The 24,394-nt window shown below is 37.2% G+C and overlaps 1 protein-coding gene across 1 annotated transcript in view; it reads right to left on the reverse strand.

The window, feature by feature from the left end:
- LOC140243595 (vasoactive intestinal polypeptide receptor 1-like) overlaps nt 1–24,394 on the reverse strand; it is a 118,295-nt gene that overhangs the window by 57,730 nt on the left and 36,171 nt on the right. Inside the window, exon 2 of the mRNA XM_072323260.1 lies at nt 9,152–9,269. Within this exon, the coding sequence (XP_072179361.1) occupies nt 9,152–9,269 (118 nt within the window). The remainder of the gene's footprint in view (nt 1–9,151; nt 9,270–24,394) is intronic.

Raw genomic sequence — 24,394 nt, forward strand, 5'->3', positions numbered from 1 at the left:
CTACAGCCCTATCCATCCCAGCGCTCCAAAGTATCCACATCATTCTCTGCGTATGACCTGGGGCCCGTTTCATAAAACTCCAACCGGATTGTTTTCTGGTTGAAATCACAAAATTCCGGTTGGAAGCTCCCAACCAGAGTTTTTATGCAACGGATTTTACATTCTTAGATTAGCAACCTTAGAAAATTCAGGTTGGGCAAATCCCAACCTGAACTTTTTAAGGTTGCTAAAAAAAGTTTTATGCAGCGGGACCCTGATGGTATTCTAACATGTATGTGTGTGTGCGTGTGTGTGTGTGTGTGTGCATATGTATGTGTATGTGTTTATCAATTTAAGTTTTCTTTGAGGACAGAAACAATTATGACTTTGATCTCAAGAAAAATACTATTTTGTAAACCATATCGATCGGTAGATTCATACAGTTCCATCATGTAAAAAGACTGAATTTCAGCAAGATATTGAATGGTATACTGGCAACTGGTCCTTGTCTACCTAACGTAATAACTAACCACCAATTGACTTGATAAATCCGCCAGGTGTTGAAAGGCCTACACGCCAACATTAATCATAATGTCGAGTTTATTACGAGAGCTGCAACGACCTAAAGGCCCGGTCCCACTGGCCGACGGACACAAAGCGTATGCAGAAAGGACACAGCGGACGAGCAAAATTTCGGGGATGGCTTCATCCGCTTTCATCCGCTCCAGAAATTGACAAAATTGGCGAAAATTGGCGGTAACATAACGGGAATAGAACGGAAGTGGGTAGTATGCAGCGGGGATGTTAAACGGATGTTCATCGGAAGCCTAGCGGATGAAAGCGGATGGAAGGGGATGACAGCTCCGAAGGGGTTACCGGAGATAGTTGCGAAACGGACGCATAGCAGAAAAAGCGGATGCAGAGTGGATGCAGAGCGGATGCAGAGCGGATGCAGAGGGGATGCTTTCGAAATGCTTTATATACGAGATGCATACGCTTACATCCTTTCTATTAACGTGTTATTAACGATGTAAAGACGTTCCACGTACCATATCTTTCCTCCCTCTTTCCGTTTTTAGCTGCAGCGGATGTGAGTTGCGAGGATGCCCAGAGGATGCAGAGAGGATGCAGCGGACGTTTAAGGGATGCCGCACGGACATACAACGTTTGTTGCTCGTATGTCGCGGATTTACATCGTACACAGCGGAAAGTTCATCCGTTCTAAAAGTTTTAAGCAGCTTAAAACTTTTTGCGCGGATGAAATCACAGTGGACGGATGCTCGATGGATACAGCGGATGAAACACGTATGCGATGGGTACACAGCGGATTCGTATAATATCGTTTTCCAACGGATGGCAAGATTTTTTGTACGCTTTACATCCTCTTTGCATCCGTAAGTGCAGTGGGACCGGGCCTTAAATTACAATATCAATATCCCTATCCATAGTCATAATCATGAGAGTGATAATCCAAGTAAATAATCTGAGAAAGAGAATGTAAACTGTCATATAATTATGTAAAGCATGTACCATACACTGCAGTGGGTTTCGTCCAGCTATGGTACGGAAAGGTGTCAAAATAATAGACTTTGTCTTTATTGCACTTTATTGAAGTATAATAGGAGTTAGAGCGTAAAGCCACATAAGTATGTGCCAGCGCAGCCTCCGCATTCCCAGAACACAAACTAACAATAAACTTACATTATTATTAACTTTTGGATTACTTACGTGTATGTTCCTTCAATAAAAGTGAAGAAAGGGCATAAAAGCAAAATCATGTATCAAAGGCTTTGACAACACGGATGATGTTCTCTCAAAATAGGTTACCTTTAATACGATCCGTGCTTAATGTGTTTTTCTTTTGTGTTGGCAATGCAACGTCCAATAAAAGATGAGCTTCATATTTTACATTTGCGGTCTTCTGGCAGCAACGTTATCAATCTCCGCGTATTATTTGGGATGATATTTGTGTTGTTGTTGTTTTTTTCTTACAGTGACACTTTAGGCTGATGGGCTCGTGGGATCTCAAGATGTATCGGGGGAAAATATTTGAAAGCCTTTGACACGAGTTTAATGTTAGATGCTAATCGTTCCACTTATGAATATAAATTTGTGAGGATTTTTTTTTTTGTGTGTGTGTGTCCCTTTGGGGGATTTGTAGGAGATATGGTAGTAACATTTACATTTGGTGAGAAGCCATGGTTGAAATCATATTATTTCCGCGATAGGTATAATTTAGGGTTATTCCGTTCGAAATTGATTTGAGGCTCGCAGAAGAGACATCGCTGATCTAAAGCAATGATTTAACCGCTTAACAAGACACTCCGTCACCCCGAAGGGCTCTGAATACATAAGGTACGAATATTTCCTGCCGTCTTTTCAATTAATCCATTTTCACACTGGTTTTCCCACAGAGATATGGACAGAATGGACTCTTATATGTTATTATCACCCTCACGTGCCGCAGCCGGATAAACATACCCATATGACTCTGTAATTTCAAACGCTCTTTATTTCTATTCATACTTCTGACAATTTACGAGTGCATTCCCATCTGGAACATATATTAAAATGAAATGATGCCTCATAATCTGTTCGAAGGCGCTGACAGGTTGTATAATTATGAACGCGGATTAACACCCATATTCGAACTGTCAAAGAAATGGCAAAAGAAATCACGTTATGTTTTCTTACGTCAAAAATCAATTTATACAGCGTAAATCTAAAGCAGTGTTAAATGGCATCGAGAGAAGAGAAAAAAAGGTATTCATTTATTTCACTGGGATTGTGATGATAAGCAATACGTTGTGATATAAACAAAACTGCGATAGAATTCAAATTCAATTTGTCAGTCGAATTTCTAGATTTATTCCTTCCTGACGCTTTACACTATAATTAGCCCCAATACTCGACTTCGCCGGAACTGATGGTCCATTCTTGCTCATTTTCACTATTATTCTTTGCTTCACTTCACTTCCGGCGTCGCAAAAGAGGTTATCAATTAGTTTTTGGACCTGGAGTGTGATAGCAAGAATACTCTCGGATATAACTTCAGCTGTATCAAAACAGTTGTTTTTAAAGGGTGTGTACAGTTCTGGTTGAAAAGAGGATTTAGCCTTTATTAACGTTTTGCGAGATATTCAGAAACCACTCTATGAGATGCCAAAGAGCATGCAATTCTAAGGGGTATCAAAAGTGTATTTGATGAAAATCGGTTTTGAAATGGCTGAGATATTAAAAAACAAGGTGAAACAAAGCGATCCTAATAAAAGGCTTGGCCTGTAGTCTTTTATTATTATCACTTTTTTGGATATCCCAGCCATTTGAAAACCAATTTTCATCAAATAAATGTTGAATCGTTCTTAAAATTACATGCTCTTTCATATTTCATAAGAGATTTCTCATGATCTCACTTAGGAATGTTCAAAACATGAATGCCGACCTCAACCAGTACTCGTTGGAGGAAATAGATAAATTGGTCCAAAGTGTTTCTGTTGCTGCTTCCCTGAAGTATAACACTGAAAATTTGAATGCTTGTTAATAAACAATTGTCTTTTCGTGGAAGTTCATCGATTAGTCTCATTTCATATGTCATAAACAATTCAGGGTTTGCCGGCATGGTTTGCATTGAAGTGTCGTTGAGAAACCTTATCATTTTCCCCATTTGTCCTACTTGCAGGTTTTTTGTTTGTTTGTTTGTTTGTTTTTTGTTCGTTTTTTTTTTCTGTGAAACTGAAGTTGGTCATTCCCGGAGGGCGAGGAGTCAAGATGCCTGTTGGAAGTATTTATTTCACTGTATTTGGTAGTCACAAAAGAATAGAACGATCAATATTTCCATACTGTAACTCTCAGCAAATTCAGTATGACAGGAAGAATTGCTGATAATTACGATTGGCAGGGCTTTCCTCTTTGCGCTGTACCAAACGTGATCTTAAGAGAATACTCATGGGAAAACGTTTGAATGAGCAGCGAAAAAAAAAAAACAACGAGGAAGAAAACTGAATAAAGAAAGGACAAAACAAACTGCTTATGAGGAAATGTAACGTCAAACCAAGTACGGATTTTGAAAAAAAAAAAGGTAAAATGGACGAAAGGAAATGCGTAAAAGTTAACGTATTATCGAACGAATCTACACGATATACACACTTTTGAGCTCCATTGCCGCCATCTTTTCCTTGATACAATTCAACTACAGTTTGCCTGTGTATTTTCTGAAACTATGTTTTGTTTTATTATTTAAAACAAAATGATCTGCATCAATTTCTCTTGAATAGGCAAAAGCCATTTTGTACTCTCTATATATATCTCTTTTTTTTTTGATACGCAAATGTCATAATGTATTCTATATTTTTGTCGGAAATGACATAAAATGAAATGAAATGAAGTATTATGAGTTCTCAGGTGTGATTACTGTACTTTCCCTGTTATTGTTGTTGTTGCTTTTGTTGTTTTGTAAACACCGATTTTAGTTGTCGGAGGGGGAAAAAAAGCTCAAATAGAGTCTCAGTTCTCAAATCATGGGCGATCCGACCATGAATGCAAGCTCTTGTTTACATCAAAAAAGGAAGTATCTCTTCGCATCAGAGAAAGAATACAATTTTGCTATTTAAGCTAGAAACTCACATCTCTGTTTCGAGTTAGTTATATAGCCTTAGAAGTGTGACCAAATATATACCACATTAAATAGATCACGCATGTAATTTTAGACAATTACGCACTTCCCTTTTGACAAAAACAAAACGGAAGAAGTAGAATTGAATTCGAAAGGAAAGAAAAGGTAATAAACAAAATGACTGAGAGGAGGACAACATAATAATCTAATATCACGATGAACACCAGTGAAATGAAAAACTGTGAGTAGGACTGGTAAAGCGTACACAAAATCACGCAATAGACCCAACGGGAGCCATCTGAATGTACATTGTAAGGATGCAGTCCATTCAATAAGTAAATAAATAAGTTATTAAATAAATAAATGAAAAATTAATAGATAAGAAGATAAATAAATCATAAATAGATAAATAAATCAACATAAGGAATACAGACACACACACAAATATATATATATATATATATATAATATGCTTTTCACCCATCACCCTCTTTTTATATGTCTTCATTTCTCTGATGAAAAACATTCATTATAAATCATTCTTCCTTCAAAATCAGCAGAAAATTCTTTCTCTCTCTTGCCGCTATAAAAATAGATCGTGTCGTGTATACTTCTACCCTAACAACATGCCTACTCTCTCTCTCTCTCTCTCTGAAAAAAAGAAAAAAAAGTTAAACGAGTGAGAATGTTCACTCTTGAGAGAGTAAATAACAGAATAGAGTGCATGAGTGTAGAATGAAATTGGACTGAATTATGTATATTCGAAACTTGAAAGATATTAAGGAACTATATTGCTTCGGCAAAGTTAACCGTTACCTGCAAAATAATGTGCTCTTGTATTTCTGTATTCCTGTATAGTGTAGTTTTTCATTCCTGTTTTAAAAGGGGCGCTGGTTTTTCCCACCTCGGGGAGGATTTGCCCCCAAATCCTTCCTCTTCCCGAGCACCTGAGTCCCATGACTTAAACCTCCGATCATCACCGCTCGGCACCTTTGATCGATCGATCACGGCTGAAAAAACAGCGATTACCGACCTCCGTTTAATCATCCTGCAATGGTTCGATCAACGGTTCACGCATCCGAGGTTGATTCACCTTTTTCTTGTCATCTGTAAGTTACGTTCTGCGTCACTACCGCATATTTTAAGGAGGGTAAATGTTTGAACGCTCCTGTTCAATTCTTCTAGCGTATCGATTCGACAAGTTCCATTTTTAAGTCGGTGAAGTGTCGAGCAAAAATGCCCTCGGAACTGAGCTAGAAGCCTTTAAAAAACGGGAAGAGAGAATCTGAAAGGACTCTTTTTGTCTTTCCTGATAGTGTCATTTTGGAGGGTGGACATGAAATCACAAGGAAATTTGATGCCAGCTGAACTCTAAAAAAGTATGAACCACTGATTCATCTCTCCTTTACCTTTCCAAGTTCTCCATCCCTCTCTCCTCCCATACAATTCAAGTCAACTCATATTCCATTTTTGTTTTCACATAAACTCTTTCAAATACAAAAATAACAAAGAGTCAATGTCCAGCAAAATACTTAAACATACATTTGAAATCGAAAAAGAACAATTAACAAAGTGCATACAAACTGTTAAATATCAAACATCAAACACGAATTGTGCTAATTGTGAAAAGGGAGTCCCCCGTATTAAAAGCTTATAAGCTGATAAATATATGGGTCATTCAATCAATTGATCGTAAAAATCAAAACCAAATCCAAAGTATGGCAGTCAAACTGTGTCTGTGTTAATCTATTTTGATAAGCACAGAGATTATCGTGCGCACAAGCATAGATTTTACAATTACCTTTTCGAAATTGTGATAGGATATAGTGATTTCAACTGCCAATAATGATGTTTCTAAATTGTTCTGCATATATCTAAACTGCAGTGTCTGTATGGTCTTTGATTGTAATCAGAAGCGATTGTAATCCAAACGCTTTCAGCCGGCTTGACTTGATGGCGGCCAATCGAAGCGGACAAAAATGAAACGTCAAACTGTGTCCGAGTCATAAGGAAACCGTTTGCCAACAAGAAATGCTTGCTCTCTATCACCATTCTGACATGGATTACATCAAAATGAGGGATTAATTGACTATGGGTGACACGCTTCATATTAAAGCTGCTGGGAGATTTTGGATCACCATTAATGCGCCATTTTAATGCTATTGGCGCCTTTTCAGCTTTCGCGCAAATTGCCCGCCAATCGAGACAGACGTTCGCATGAAATTTCCCCTTTTTCTGTATTCTGTTGTCCGATGACGTCCGGTTCATATTTCGTATTAATTTACAATGGGGGAAAATCGGAAAATAGGAGGTCTTGCAGATGCTCCAAGTCATGGCAATGCGGAGTGACGCTGGGAATTTGTTAGGGTTAAGTTAAGTGACAGGATTGAAATGTGAGATCCATTTCTGAATGACATTCCGTAGCCAACGTGGTCATTCATCACAGTCGAAGTAGACAGGTGATCGTACATCTCCGTCCCTTGTCCTAGAAGGCTGCGGGGGTAGTGATAGAAGACTTTTTTCTTTTTTTCTGTACGTTTTTTCTTCTTTAGTTTTAGTGGTTTTGTCTCCACTGAGGCACGACATTTCAAATTCTATTCAACTTCCGATCCGTTAATGGACGGTAGATGAGTTTCTTCCTCGGCGTATACGAATATCACGTCACTCATGAGCAGAAGAAAGAGTCAACGAATAATAATAATAATAATAAAAATCCAGATGGACTACAATATTATGTCGTCCTTGGTGTCGTGGATATAGAGTGGTGCGTTTGATTGTTCCCTCCGCGTCGTGTATTTCATGAAGCATTCAAAACTATCAATAACATAACCATGCTGCTCCTATTTCCACTTTCTCAACTTTATGCCCTCTTCTCTCTGTCTTTTTTTTTTCTGTAGCTTTCTTTTTCTGCCTGGAACCTTCCTCATCTCTTTGTTTATTAATAAAACAATGATTTAGCAAGAAAACACCGAAAGTTACTTACTGTCCAGTAGAGATGCCTGAATAAATAATGTTACATCAGTTGTTATAAAAGATGCAAAAACATTTAAGGTGGAATAAAGTTGAAGCCAACTTTTATAAGGACCACTTTGTCCTTGGATATCTCAGCCATTTCAAGATCAATTTTCATCAATAAACTTTGAATTCTTTCCTCTAAGGATTGTGTGCTCCTTCACATTTTCATTATCTTACAAAAAGTAAAAAAACAAAACAAAACATGAAGCCCCGCCTTTAACAAAACTATAGATTCACTTCAAGTGATATGATACTGATGATCATGATGAGAACATTGATGAAAATGTTTTGCAGACTTTAAATAACATAATTAGATCACTAGTAATTTCCAATGAACGCTGATGTTAATACCAATGTGGTTATAAAGATTAAAGAGAAGACCTGAGCTAGATTTCTATACTTTGTGTGCGTTCAAACGACGTTATTTTGGAGTACAAAAATATTCATCATTTAACTGTTCCGATTTTACCGTGAGCATTCGTCTAGGATGTGTTAGTGAAAAAACTCGCAGAAAAATAAATGCAATTATCGATGTTCTCTTTCACCAAATTCTTCCTTTTTTCTCAGTATCAAACCGTGTTCCCATGGAGGATTACTGAAAACCCTTAGATACGACTTTAAATTGGAGGAGGAATTCCCCGGCAATTAGGATTTGAGGATTTAAATCGGATAAGCTCAACTAGTAACCACAGGTATATCCTGATCGACGCTCGCGGTGCCAGACTTATGAAATTCAAGAACGCTAATTGCACAATTTGATAGACCCTCTTTTGGGGATTTTTAGGTCCGGAGGCCACGGATCAAGAAGACAGCGTGGCGAATTTCAAGCCATTCCGGCATTTCCCGTCTTTTGTCTGGCGTGGTCGTCAATTTTCGATCTTTGTAAAGGCATTGAATAGTTTCGGTTGAGACCTAACTTCAGGTTTTTAACACTTTTTGTTGAGATAATGAGAAACCTCATATGAAATATGAAAGGCCTTGTAATGCCAAGAGGAATTCAAAATTTATTTAATGAAAATCGGTTCTGAAAAGGCTGAGATATCCTAAACAGAGGGATATCCTACATAGAGGGATCCGAATAAAAGGTGGGACCCACCTATCATTATGATGGCTTTGTTTTACTTTGTTTTTGAATGTCTTAGCCATTCTAAATCCGCTTTTCATCAAATGAAATATAATAAAACTTTGAATTCCTCTTAGAATAGCATGCTCTGTACTATTTCATAAGTAGTACCTTGGTATCTCACAAAAAAGTTAAAAGCTCAATCCTCACCTCAACCAATACTATATAATCCCTTTTGTGTTGTGATCCGAGTGCGCATGATCTTCGCCAGCACTCGCGCGCAGACTCACGAGCGTGCGCAATTCATAAAAAGGAGGGAAAAGAACACAGGCTACGATTCGCGTCAAAGCAGTGAAAATATATATCGTATGCAGCAGAAATATTTCAATGTTATGGACACACACACACACAAATTATATTTATGCATGTCAAATAGTTTGGGTAAAAGTGCGCCTCCTGTTTTGCGGAGTTGGACAACTTACCATCCATGGGTACGTCGGTCAACATCTTCTCAAAACATCTCTCCCGTTCCACCGCAGTAATCATATCTAGAACTCTGGCCCTTTCCGCCTTACTCATCGAGGCTCCCATCACGGTTGTCTGGGGTAAAAAGACAATAAAATGATCATTTATTCATCAGTATCATTTTATTGATAATCTTGTATTGATGATACTGATGATCTTTGAAGGTGGACGTTTGCAGGTGAACCGCAGTGAAAAGATATGATGCTGATAATCGTAAACGGAAAATTAGGCATCTAGACATTCTACCGTCAGTTATTATTTTGTGTATTTTAATTTTGAACAAATATCTCTTTTTTTTCACTCCTAAGCAATTGTCAAAATCGTCTTAATTTCAAGTTATTTAGCCGGAGCTAAGCGTGATGAGTGTGATGATTGATGACAATAAAAATGAGCAACACACAAAAAAGACGTGACGAAGTATTTCTTGGCGAAAGTTTTAGCAAAGCGAAGCAGTACGCTCATATGATGCAAAATGCGCATTTTACAGGATCTCGTATGAATGCACACCAGAAACGTAAATTAAGAGTTGAATTTTCCGGGCACAATCCCTGATAAGCCCAGGAAAGTGGCGAGGTAGTAACTCTATTACAAATATATTTCATATTTTTTTTATTTGCAGAGAAAAGGGCAAGCCATATATAAAATCTGTCTTGAACTTCCGCGCCAATGACGCAACATGCACCAACAATGTTAACTCTTAACGTAACCAAGTGACAATTACATCTTCAAATTTTTGTTACATGAATATATTTTACCCTTGTGTGATTTGAGTGTCGATCGTCACAAAAAGAGGAACCCCATAGTGTCGTGGACTCGATGTCCAAAGTCGCTGACACAGAGAGTATTAACCTGCCATTATTCATGACAATAACAGGTTTTAAACTTGACGTCAAACCACTTCCGATTTGGCACGAATCTATTTACATATTCTATTGTGCCCTTCGCCTTTCCTCGTTACCAATCCTTTTTTGCCTTTTTTTTAAAGATCTTTATAGAGTTGTCTTTTCTGCAAATTTCCTAGATCGGATGTTGTTATTTCAGTTTAAAGAAAACTAAAATGTACACATCTTATATATATATATATATATTCCGCTGATTTCTCTCTCTTTTTTTTTTTAGCTACAGTTAAAACAGACAATCTTGGTGCTTTGCTTTCACATGAACGAGTATAGACGGAAGATAGAAAAAAAAATCTGACTTAAGTTGGCTTCAATATGTCTAGCAAGAGTGGGAAAAAGAAAAGGAAAATCATGTTCATAATCACTCACCATACATCCTATCAGTATTTTGCAGGGGAGTGTAAGAAATAATTGATGGTTCAGAAACGTGAGAGCAAATGACGACTCTATAACAATCCAAATGATAATGACTACATTACACAGGCATAATTCCTCATAGTGTCACTGCAATTACTATTTATTTTTTATTTCTTATTTATTTATTTTTTTTTTGTGGGGAAGGGGATCCAGGCCCTTGATATTAACGTACAGAGCAACCACGCTGTCCAAACTTTCTGCTCTCGAGAAAACGGCTGCATCATGAAATCACCATTTCAATTCTTGTGTGTTTCCTCTCCCCCGTCACGCTCCCTAAACAATTTCTTCCTATTTTCGTTATTCATAGATGAATTTCTTAGAATTCTTCTAGTATCTACGACTTCATATGTTTTCTTTTTTTTCGTATGCTTGTTTGTTTGTTTGATAGATACTTTATTTTCTGCAAATCAAAATACATAAGTTACATGATCATGAAGATGCAGGAAGTATACAAAGTAAATATAGATAAATATAGTAAATTAAGAAGAATATTCTATTCTTCTTAAAACACCAGTTGCTTTAGATATTGCTGTTGTAATATTCTGAACATGAGTATTCCAAGATAGATTGCTATCTAGGGTCACTCCTAGGAACTTGGTTGAATGTTTCTCAGCAATGTTTATATCATCAATAAAAATACTTTGAGGAAGGGTAGGTTGGGATTGCAACGTATGAAAGTGTATAAAACATGTCTTATCAATATTCAATGAAAGCTTGCAAACCTTTCACTATCCGTTCCCCCTCTCTTACCTCTTCTCTTTTTCTTTTCGTTTTTTATGTCCTCTTCTCTCCATCACAGCAATTCTGAATGGAAATGTTATACGTTTACCTCGTGCACGAAATGTTAAACATTTCTATGTTATTGCATTGATATAGTGTATAGTAGATGCATTTTCAAATATTTTTTTTTTTGTCAGATCAGTTTACCTGTTGACAATCGAGGACATTGTGATATCGGTACAATTTGTGAAGAATTAGATGATATTTCTTTATTATGATATATTTTAAGAATATCAATTCTCGTGGTTTATTTTGTTACACTTACCCACGAGGGAAATATCACATAAGTATTATGGACTTTACTTATATTATGTGTGACGCTCGACTTTGGTGAGTTGAGATGAATTAATGCCCCCAAACCCACGCACATATGAGTAGGCCCTGCAATTCTTTAAAAAGAGAAATTTAGTTCAATCAATTTCTTCTAGATGTTCCGTGAGTTTTAATGTTTTTCCTCTTTTGTGAGAAATTCAATGTTTTAACACATGGCCTATCATGAATGCTTAAGAAATGAAACATTACCACAAGACCAAAGAAAAAAAAAATGATGAAATAAGATCATAGGAAAAGACTATTTTTGACCACAATTAGACGCAACCGCTATCATACTTCCAGAGCGACCTGCTTTTGAGTGACGATGACGGAAAACTAAGACGTTTTTTTTTTTTTTTTTTCACAATGGACTGCATTCTCCTCCAATGTCTTTCTTCGCCATGTAATGTCGGCAAAATTGGAAGGACGTTTTATTATAGCTCAGCCTGAACGTCTACAAGTAGAACGGTTTCAAATTCTTCGTCCAGGCGGGAAATTAAAGATTTTCTCTTCTTCTTTCTTTTTTCGCTCTTCTCCATTTCTCTCTCTCTCTCTCTCTCTCTCTCTCTCTCTCTGTATGTATATATATATATATATATATATATATATATATATATATATATATATATATATAATATCATATATAAATACACATATATACTTGAAATAGCGGGCAGAAAACAAAAATAGATTCCACCTCCCACGTCAAACTATAAGATCATGGTTAATATCGATTAGAATTTTGTTTGATTTTAGCAGAGAATGTCAGAGACGTATTTAGAAGGAGACGATGCATACATCTGTCTTTGCTCGCAGAATATTGGGAGAGAGAGAAAAAAATAATGACGTGTGTTTGCATATCGACACACACACACATACACACAAACACACACAACGTTACTTTTGGAAGTTTGATGCGTTTAGGGCAGCAAAGCTTTACCCGCATATTTGCCTCCAACCAACTAAGGATGCGCCTTTGCTACAAAATAAAGTACACATAACCCGTCGTATTATCCCCGCTCCCGCCCTCATGCTCAGGACTTTAACCCATAACTATATATATACACCATTTACTTTACTCCTTGCCTATCTCCGTCATACGCAAGGCAACAATTTGCCGAGCATGATGCGGTTATAGTTGCACTATAATAATGTATGAGGGGAAGACCAAGTAGCATCTCGTGTTGTCATAATCACAGAGTGTGAGATTAAACTGTAGCGACAAAGTGTCAACTAGCATTACTCCTGCTTCTTTATAATCCCCGAACGATACCCGTATGCCACATTATGTTTCACTCGCGAGGGAACCGTAAAGTCTCACTTTCGGGTTGATTTATCTGTTTCTGATTTTGAAAGCGTTCCACCAACGCATTCAGTTATGATTCACGAAATTGATATATTTCCTTTAGGCCTACTATTGAGTTGCGCAAATGAATCCTGATTTCAAATTACACTGCGTACAGAATTATTCTTGATAAAAAGGCTCAGTCGCCTATTTTAGTATAGCGAATAGTTATATAATATATATATTGTATAATATAATTCCAACGACATCATAGTGATGTAATACTAGTAGTCCGCCCTCCATTTTGTTATCATAATTATCTCTGTGCGTGCTCCGTACCGCGGAACAGTACACAGGGAAATGCGCTTGACTGCTCGTTTGGCAGTTGGCGCGAAATCAAGTGGCCAATCAATATGAATCATTTCAAACACTTATGTCGTCTGCCTCGCTCAATCTCTTTTCCGTTCCTGCATGCCTTGTTCAGCTCCTCTGTTAACTCACATCGAATCATTACAGTCCCGTCTATTTACTCTCTTCTCCTGGGCTGTTATTAAATTAGTTACCATAGTTTTATGCTGTGTTTCACACGACAAAGCAAAACGAATCAAAGAGGCCCCTTCTTACATCACTTGACCCCGCCGTCAAGTTTTGTCGGGGGTCAAGAAAAATGCCATCCGCCCTTCAACCCTGATTTAAACCTCGGCAACTATTCACGTTTCATATGGTGTGGCAGACTGTTTGTGCACAAGCGTGCCCACAACACAAGTATTCGGACGATCGACAGAAAAGTACGTGTCTTTCTTTCAAAGAAGTCTGTGTATTTACAATAATATCATGAATCAGGAGATAACGGAGCTGCTCATTAACTTCAGTAACTGGCCTGAAACGCATTTATATTCTTGTTTCATACTAGCAAAGTAACTTTTCCCTTTTCCAGGATTTCCATCACGCATACCTTGATATGGTTGAAATAGTTCAATGTACTATGTATAATTCTATATTTCTTTGACCCATATACCCCATCTTTGTGTATTCTTGCACATAAATAAATAAATATATATATATATATATATATATATATATATATATATATATATATATATGAAGTGTTTGTTTGCAAAAACCGATAAGTCCATATTTGCCAAATGGAGATATTTGCGATTAAAGGTCAAGAAAAATAAAGAGTATAATAAAAAAAATTGCTTCTTTTGACCATTAACCTCAAAAATGTACCTTTATGATAAGTGACCAATATATCATATAAAAGGTATTATTTTGTACTTTATGACAGAGATTGTTTGTACTTCAAAATCTTCAAAAATGGACATCTTTTTTTGCGAACAAACACTTCATATATATATATATATATATATATATATATACAATACATGAGTGTGTGTGTGTGTGTGTGCGCGCGTATGTGCCTCGAAGTTGGTAGCGTCCATCACCTCCTCATCCCAGAAATGGATTACTTTACTTTGTTAAACAATCATTTTGTGCTTACAAGACAATGGAAAACTTCATATCTTACGTAGATAGCACGGAAGAGGACTGCTTTTGAGTGTGTGTGTGTGGCAAAGCAAGTACCTTCGTCTTCTTCGTATGTGCCTAGTTGATACCGCTTGCTGACTAGTTGTTAGTCACCTTGGATGGGGGGGGGGGGGGGGCTGGAGAGGACCCCGAGGGGTCGGCATCATTCGCCCATTTTCTGATGCTGGTATTTTGGTGGACCACTTCACCCGCTTAGCACCCTGCTCTACCTTCTAAATGAATGAAGTGGGATCTTTTACGTGAGTAGGTTGTGTTTCTTTCACATGCAAGCGGTCTTCATCTAATGTCCTATCCGAGGGATAGCGTGTTTTGTCTCTTACAAGAGGGGATGGCACGATTATACTCGACATTACTCAGCTAGACTCCATGGGAATTGAACCTGAGACAGTTGTTTGCGAAGCAGACCCACTACTGACTGAGCCACATCACCATCACCTTTCGCAAAACATAACATAGTCCTGCCTAGAGGCCCACTTTGCAATCACTTGATATTAAGCTGTATGGTCGCGATTACTGCAGCAAGGTCAGGAGTCTTCGCCATGGAGGATTCCCCTCCTCCCTTCTGTTTTTTAAAGGCTGCTGCCATAGTAACGGCAGGAATTTTGGCAAATCATTTAAAACAACAACAACAGCAACATCATCATCATCATCATCATCATCATCATCATCATCAAAAACAGGGCCTTCATCACAGATGATGATAAAGTAAGAGTTTATTTGAAGTCAACTCGTAACTACGTCAGACAGACGCCAAACTACTTACTTATACCATCTTTCCAATGCAAGGTGAAAATATGTAGAACTCGAGTGTCATGCAGGTCTCCGCATATTAAAACATCAAAAGGAGAAAAAAAAAAACACTTTACACCTTTGGAGTAGCATGTCAAAATAATGAATAGTAAGTTGTCATTCTGTTCAATATTGACATGCGCCATTGTGAAGTGTCATGTGGTGTTTAAATGAGGGACAACTGAATTTACTTAGCAAAAAAAAAATTGTTTGTTGAAAGTTATTACATACTTAAAACTATAAAAACAAGTAGTTAAGAGAAGATAAAGAAGAAACATATAGCTTTTGCATTTTCCTCCACAGTTTACTTCGCGATAGGAAATGAATTTTCCCGACTTTTTGCTCATTTTCTAAGCTAACGCAGTAAGATCAGGTGTCATTGACTTGGCGAATTATAGTCTCGACCAATATATTCATACTGCTTTTGAGATCATCTCATGTATACAAGCGTTTAATAGCACAAAATAGTTAAAACACATGTATGCGTGAGTGATGAATGGACGCGTGTTGAAAAAAAAAAACAGGTAGAGTTCCTCTTAATACAACCACAAATTCCTTCTCCCGATTACAAGTAGAAGCTGCTATTTTTACGCGTTTTAAGGAACAGGAATTGTCGTTCGATTCAACAAGCGCGTCTTGTCACGATACCGCATTTTCTTGACGTTCTGTCTCTCCCTATCTCTACATTTCTCTCTTCCTCTCTTACTTTCTATCTCTCTCTCTCTCTCTCTCTCTCATGTACTTGTATTCTTCCTTACATCTCTCTCCCAAGCTCTCGTGACGTCACTCATCGGTTCATTTCATCTTCTTTTTTTAATCTCTTGCCCTCCTTTCTCCCTCTACCTATGAACTCGGCTGCACTTTTCATTCAATCGTTCGCAAGGCTGATATTCTCTATTCGAATTCTGCATCAGTCTGTTTACATGGATAATGTTGTATCCTTTCCTTTAACTTTTCTATTTCTCACTCTTATATACTCAGCATCCCCCATCTCTCTCTCTCTCTCTCTCTCTCTCTTTATCTAGACAAACTGAAATGAGAACAAGTATGACAAAAGGTTTATTTTGGCTTGAACATCTTTCTCTTATCCACTTTGTTACGCTCCTTCCATCTCCATTTATTTTTTTAAATCCGTCCTTCTGTCGTGCACTACAGAGGCAATTTCCCTTGCTTGTTTGTGTATCTTATGTGGTACGCGGATCTCAGATTTCAATTTGAATTGAGACCAACAGCACTCTGTATATCATATTCTGGGCGTTTGTTTTTAAAGGTGACAGATACCATTGCTTGTCCAAAATTGAAAGCAAACTTTGAAAGTATTTTCTGATGCTTCTGATATTCTCACGAAAAAACGAAAGGTAAAAAAAGTAGAAGCTTGATGGGACAATGAATTTGCTAGTGCTGAGAAAATATTGCTTCGTTTACTTTGAAATGAAATGAATCGAATTCGAGGGAGGGCAGACAATTCTATATCCATTAGTTACGCTGCCTTTTCCTTGTTGCTCCAACCCTTGAACAACAACCATTACCCCTTCGGCAAGAAAAACACGCTCCATCAAAACACGTTTCAAAATCGATGCTCAGTTTTGCATGCTAACGGCTAGACACATTCACGACAAATCACTTGAAATAATCGACAGAGAGAAAGAGAGAGAGAAAAAAAAAATAGACTCTGAACATTTTCATTTGAGGGGAGAATGGCAAGGCACCGGGAAATTACATTTCTTTGAAATCTGTGCAGGATATTTCCAGGTGCCCCTGTTTCTGAGTCGGGTGATCAACAACTCTTGCGTAAAGTGATCATTACCGACCCTCGTAGATGTAGGTGTATTCAATATTGTGTGACCCTCAAGTGAAAACAAAGAAAAGAATGATGATAATCACGATAGGGTAAAAGCTTTGATTTCTAGCGACACTCGTTTCGATGGCAGGTGGTTTAACTTAAAAAAAATGAAGAAAAGAGTTCATGAAAGACATTGATCATTAACTTTGATCAGGTCAAAAACACCCTCTCCTAACAAAAAAAAAAAAGACAAAAGGCACTTCAAGGGACATGGTATTTTTCCGACACTTGCCACTGACACAGCTGACGCATTCAAATGGGAAGTTTTATCAGATTCGTTTAATTGCTTCAGACCCCCCAAGTACTGATCAAGAGCACCGACTTCTCGTTACCCCCCCCCCCCCCGCCCCCTTCCACCTCCCCCTCCCCCCTCCATCTCTGATCATTGTCGCGGTTGTTATCGAGATCGGTCCCTCCAATGACAATACAGCTGCACATGAAGTGCTTCCCAAGTAAAGTGCACATGTTCATGTGCATGTGTTATTGCTATTGTTAGTGATAATCTAATTTAATGCTTTGGGAAACATTCTAGAAATACAACATTCACGATCTTCTTTTTTTTTTTTAAAGGACATGCGAGAGCGTTGGTACCAGTGATATCTATTTTGTCGAATTAGGGGTAGATAAACGTTTCAAAACGAGCACATAATATTATTATGAGCACCATAACACACAATCACACATAAGCACACAAACACACACACACACACACACACACTTTCTTTTATAATATTCTTTATTTGAGTTTCATTCAATATCAAATCCATATTAACAATAAAATTAATATGTCCACCAACAAAAAAAAGCAGCTGTATTCTTCTTTCTTGTGCTACTAAATCATTTTTCAAACATACAATACGATATATTGGGGTCTTTTTACCAAATCATATCCTGTTTTTATAAGAGAAATGACATGAAATTCTGCATAATTCTCAGAAAAAGCTATTTTGATCAGCCTAATCAAGCCAATCCGAATGTGCCCTATCACTCACATACCCAGTAAGAAATGTGTGTTTGTTTGTTTTTTTTGCACACACACACTCACACATGCACACACACACATTGATAAAGATCAAATGAATAGTGTCCCCTGGCTAGTCCACACCTGATATCATGCACAGAGTGACTATCACTGAAATCTCTTGCAAGACATTGATACATAACCGCTGAATAATATTCAAAGCTGTGATTGACTTATGCTATTATTTCGGCTGATAATGTGACCGCATTTGTCACATTATACATTCTTTTTATTTTTGCGAAACCTCGAAGAAACGCATAAATGAATATATAATATTCAAGGAGATGGCTTTGCTATAACAGGCAACGGATTGACTGATATCATTCCATTGAATAAGAGATGTTTATTTTTTTGTGTTTTCATGATATATTTACTATTAAAGATGTACTTTATTATGTTATCAAATCGAATACAAAAAGGTCTTGTGACGATGTAAACAAAACAGAAAACAAACATTGAATAAAACTTAAAGGCTACAGCTCTATGAAAAAAAAACAAACACTTTATCTGCCTTATAAAAAAAAACTGGGTTTGCTTGAGAGTAGGAGAGCAGTTAGGACAGAAAGAAACTGGTGTACTACTTTTGTTTTTAAAAAAGTAATTTCACTATCACTGCCTTGTGGAAACTCTCCCTTCGTTCAGCCGTCAAGAGACCCCCCCCCTTACTAACCCTTCCCTCCCTCACCACCCCCTCCCTCACCCTGCCCCCTCCCCCTCCCAACCATCTTCGTTTTCTTTCCTCTATCAGTTATGTACCCTTAGTGGTGTCACATTATAACATGTATTCCCCGGATGACGCTCTGAATGTTTTATCACTCCCTGGCGAACATACGAGCCGAGGCATTCGGACTTCTTGTCTATCAGCCATTAATCAGCCGTCCAGCATCGCGAACTGTTCACTTCTCTCCTCTAACCCCACCAAAAAGAAATGGTGCTCTATAAAAGCTCATAGGACGATTTCTCGTTCTTTCTCCGAAACATGAAAAAAAAAAATTCTAAGGTTCTTAATTCATTCCTAATTTATCTATCTATATTATTTACTAATTAGTTGATATATAAATAAATTACATATTCGGTTGAAAATTCGGTATGAAATTGTGGTTTGTATTCTTTTGATTTTGTTTTGATTTTTGTTGGTATTTACGCTCTTGAGATTATAAAGAACAAAGAAAGAAAGAAAGACGTATTTGTGCCACGGGATAATATAATTACCACATGTTGGTCTGCAGCGTGTATAGCTGATCTTGATAAATCGACAGATATATTGATCGATTGATTGATTGATACTGACTTATTGATTGATTGATTGATTGATTGATTGATTGATTGATTGATTGATTGATTGATTGATTGATTGATTGATTGATTGGTTGATTGATTGATTGATTGATTGATTGATTGGTTGATTGATTGATTGATTGATTGATTGATTGATTGATACAGGTAACTACATATATTTCATATCATCTGCAATTGTATATTTCATATCATCTGCAATTGCCATAACAGCAAAGCAATTCGTTAAACATAATATAGTAGAGTTAAGTTATTAGATTGTCAAAACTCACAATAATATTAGAATATCTGGTGTGGTCATGATACCTCGACGGCTGACAGCGAGGCTGCTAAGAGAAATTCGTGGCGATATGCATGCGTTCTTTTGTGAGTGGAAGTCCATTTCCGCCTCTGAAACCAATTTCCCGCACTGGGTGAACCGTTTTTTGATAGCTTCCAAATCCAGAGCTCTTTATATCATCAAATCCCATTACTTACATTTCTTTCATTTTTTTTTTGTGCTTGTTCCTTTTTCCCTCTGCTGCCGCAGCTGTTTCCATAGTAAATATAAAAGAAAATGCACCAAAGTGTATAAAAGCCGAGCAGAAGCAATTTCTAACGAAAAAAAAAAGTACTAAATATAAAATCTGCCACATAATTGTATTTGTGGCGCCAGCAGCTTCGTTGAGTGATTATTGTTCAAATGCAATAATTTGTCGTTGATAAAGTAGTTATACTGCTAGAAATAGACAGAACAAGATTGGGCATTAAAACGAATAAAAACCCTATTTTCCTGCGACGAGCTATGGACTCTGTTGGGCCGACAGAACATGATGAAAATATCACCCACTCTTATATCGTCATGATGGCAAACGCGCTTGAGGTGAGTAACATGATGAACCAGTGAAGCAGATGTGAACAAGTTTATTTGATAAACAATTATATATATATATATATATATATATATATATATATATATATATATATATATATATATATTATTATTATTATTATTATTATTATTATTATTATTATTATTATTATTATTATTATTATTATTATTATTATTATTATTATTATTATTATATATAATTCCTTTTTAACGAGAACATGGAAAATCTCAGAGCTAATGAAAACAACCCGAATCTGTCTCGCTCGCTCTTCCTCTTTGCCACAATGACTGGACTGTTTAGCTAAATCTTTCCGCACTTCCAACTTTCAGACTGAAGCAAAATTTAGTCAAAATCTCTACCAACCCGGCCCCCTTACACGCAAAGTATTTAAGACAAGCTTTTCAACAAAAAAAAAAATAAGGATTTGACGATGTTTGCCATTTTCCATTAACTATGGCTGTCAAATTACAGAAAACCACACACATTCGATGACTTGATTTCGTATGTTTTCCCTGAAAACATAAACAAGACAGAATTTTGAAAAAGAAAATATCTGCGGATGAATAATGTTTGTCTAAACAGGAACTCACAAGTTGTGGGCCAGGCATGGAATAGGATTGGGGTTGGGTTTTTTTTTTTTTGGGGGGGGGGAGGGGAAGTGGTTTACTATGAAAAAAAAAAATCCCTAGAGTATTAACAAGTAAAATAGTAACATCCACCGAACAGAACAGAAAAAAAAACACGAAAGCGAACACTTTCAGACCTGATTGAAATAGAAAGCTTAGCTCAATACAATCGGCAACTTTTCATTCTGAAAAAAAAAATCCCTTTCTCGCCTGGCATGAAATTAAATTGAAACCGACCGAGCTGATATCACGAGCGTGAGAATCATAATAAACACACACGTACGACTCTCAAAGCAAACACCAAATATTAGATCTGGGGTCCCTGCTCGGTCTACTTTCCTGTTTCTTTGTCGTTTAAAAGCAAGCGGAATTACACACACACACACACAAAAAGAACAGAGCAAAGATTAACTTTGTGCAAAACGAAAGTGAGAGAAACATGTAACGAAATATCAGCTCTTTGAAAAAGGATGATTAAACTATTTTGGCTCAAAATTGATGTTTGGCGACTGCATGGGAATTGAATGACTTCTTCTTTTCAGCATTACTGGCTGAGGGTGGCTTTGGTGTTTTGAATTGCTTTATGAACAGGTCATTCCAGTCCAGCTTTAAACATTGCACGACTGAAAACCATGGTAACCATCCCTCGATTCACACTTTCAATTTTTTGTATTTAATATTGACCGCTTCTGATTGTATATGCTTCTTTCAAAAAGGGGGAGGGGGTAGGGCATTTTTCTATAACTATACGAATATGTCAACATTATTCTCTAAATAAAGAAGAGTGATAATATTCACTCTTGAATTAGTGAGTAACAGAAAAGAGTCACTTTAGAGTGAATTTCGAGTGAATTTTGAAGGAAAATGTTTCTTTTCACAAATCTTGGCGTGACCTCAGAGATCACTCCAAAATGAACATTTTCACACAAACTTCACCTGAATTTCGCTCTAAAATCACTCTTTTCTGTTATTTACTCCTTCAAGAGTGAACACTTTCACTCTTCTTTCTTTAGAGAGTAGCTGAGCCCCTTTTTGCAATTTTCGTCTTCTTACCTCTTTTTTTTTTTGCATTGTAAAAATTCACAACAGACTCTCGTAAATAACGCGAAACCATACGCAAGTGCGCACGCCCCATAAACACAACAGCAACAACATGAGAGTCATATATGTTTTTACTGAGTACCATATTATGAGGGACTTTAAACAGAGCTCGAAGTTTTTCTGCTCCTCCAGTCTCATTGAAACGTTACTTCAAGGAGCTGCACGATGTCTTAGAATAAGAGAGACAAGTAATCGTCCTCAGAGATTTTTCTAGTCTCTCTGAAATGATCCGTCTAAAAATCAGGTGTCACCATTCTATTTTGTATGCATTACTTTGTTTTCAAGTTAGGTACCAGTAAAGATGGCTCTTCTTTCTTGGAACACAACATATAATCAGTAAACTGGTCTAAACATGCCTCTTACAGAGACAAACTTGTCTTAAAGTAATCCGCTTTGATAATTGAGTTTGATTTGGTTCTATGACGTATGATATCAGACATTTTACATTTTTAGGAGCTGTCTTTTTGTTGACAGGGTAGAATAATCTGAATCCCCTTTGATAAATTCCACACAACAGTATCATAAACTGCATAAGGAACTTACTTTTGATGAGCTTACTGTACTTCATAAAATGCTTCTGTAAATTTCATCCAATTTGGGTTCATTCTAAAGGAATGGTTACCCTGCCTTGCCTAGAAAAACTAATCGGGGGTTCGTCGCGCATCGATTTCCTGACTTGAATTTTGACACTCTCTGCTAGGTTAGACTGCAGTTTCCAATTATATTTGAATAGATAATAACTCATTATTTTGCGATACCCTAACACGCACACACACACACACACATGCACACACATACAGACACACGCAAACACATACAAATCCTGTCACTACGAAACACATATGGCTTTGAAGCCTCGATGAATGAGAAGATAGGGCATTACACTTTAGGTGGATTCAAATCAATCAAATCAACAAGACTATTAAAGGCACATCCTCAATAATAATGTAGTCATAGTAAGGTAGTAAAAATAACTTTCGATTTCATAAACACCATAAAATAAATAACCCATTTATCAACCAAATGGCCTTAAAGTGTAATTCTCTTGGCCTCATTTTCTGATACTTTGTCTGCGGGTAGACAATTAATATAAATCATGGCGACCATGCATACAGATTGTTTGCTGTCAATATCGGATTGCTTTGTTCGTTGCTACTCTGTGGTTTCAACCCTGAGGATTTTTTTTTTCTTTTCTCATGAATTATTTTTGTACTCCTGGATTTGTTTCATCAGTAAAGGAATGTTTGAAAAGTGAAACGATTTTGTGGACTCTCTGTCTGTCTGTTTATCTGTTTGTCTGTCTGTCTGCATGGTCTGTCTATCTACCTATCTTTCTCTGCCGGGGATTTACGGCAAAGTCCTTCATGCCAGCTTTCGTGCTTTTGTCAACAACTTGTGGTAGGTAAGGAGATATGGTTGTACCTGAGCGTCCCTTTTTTATTGAATGGAAGAAAGTCACGAGTTATTATGGATATCTTATTTGCTGTTTTATGCTCCTGTCTTGCGTTGGAAAATTATGACACGTGCGGTGTACAATCTAAAAGCGTCCAGAATTTGATGTCCGATGACGTCATAATGCTGTACGTGCATAATGGCCAAGAAAATTCATGTCCGATCTTACGAGAGATTCAATTTCCTGGCGCTGGCCCGTGCTGTGATGATTGAAATTGCAAGGGGAGAAAAATAAAAATTCACTTATTTCAAAATATTCCCTAAGCAAAAAACTGTTTGTTTTCACAATAGCGTCTTTCTAGCACTCTAACTGGTCTTGATATTAACATTAATGAATCTTTCCCGCGTAGTTTATTTTAACCTTGGACAATCCGCACGTGGAATAAATTTCGGGACGTGTCGTACATGACACCCACTCCTTGTTCAACTTTCTGTTTTGCTTGTTGTTGTACCGGCTGCAATATTATTTCTTGTGATACCGTTACAGGGTCGTTTCCGCCAGGGACATTCAGAGGGACAGATATGCATGTAGAAATAAAGAAAGCCACTATCCCATAAAATGTATCAAAATCCGCACGGATTTTTTACCCTTCAGATTAATTATTGTGGTCTCTGAAAAACAAAATCACAACAACATTGTTGTTCAACCGTTTACAGTATCATGTATGCTGTGCACCATGCTTTGTTAGTCTGTCACTTAGTATTACCAGCCTGCGTTACATCAGCCGTAAGGGGCTCCCTCGGACTACTCGGACTACTTCGGACTACTCCGGTCAACTTCACAGTATAGGGCACAGATGGCATAGTGTGTATAGATTAAGGACTGTACCTTCAATACAATTTAGGGGAGATTGGCAGGGATACAAAAGAAAAAAAAATGGGTGTAGGCTATATATTGGAAGTGCATAGAAACGGGTCATTTGGGGATTTTAGGTACATCTGCTTTTTCTATAAAA

The sequence above is a fragment of the Diadema setosum genome, chromosome 20, assembly GCF_964275005.1.
Source record: "Diadema setosum chromosome 20, eeDiaSeto1, whole genome shotgun sequence".
Taxonomy (NCBI): domain Eukaryota; kingdom Metazoa; phylum Echinodermata; class Echinoidea; order Diadematoida; family Diadematidae; genus Diadema; species Diadema setosum.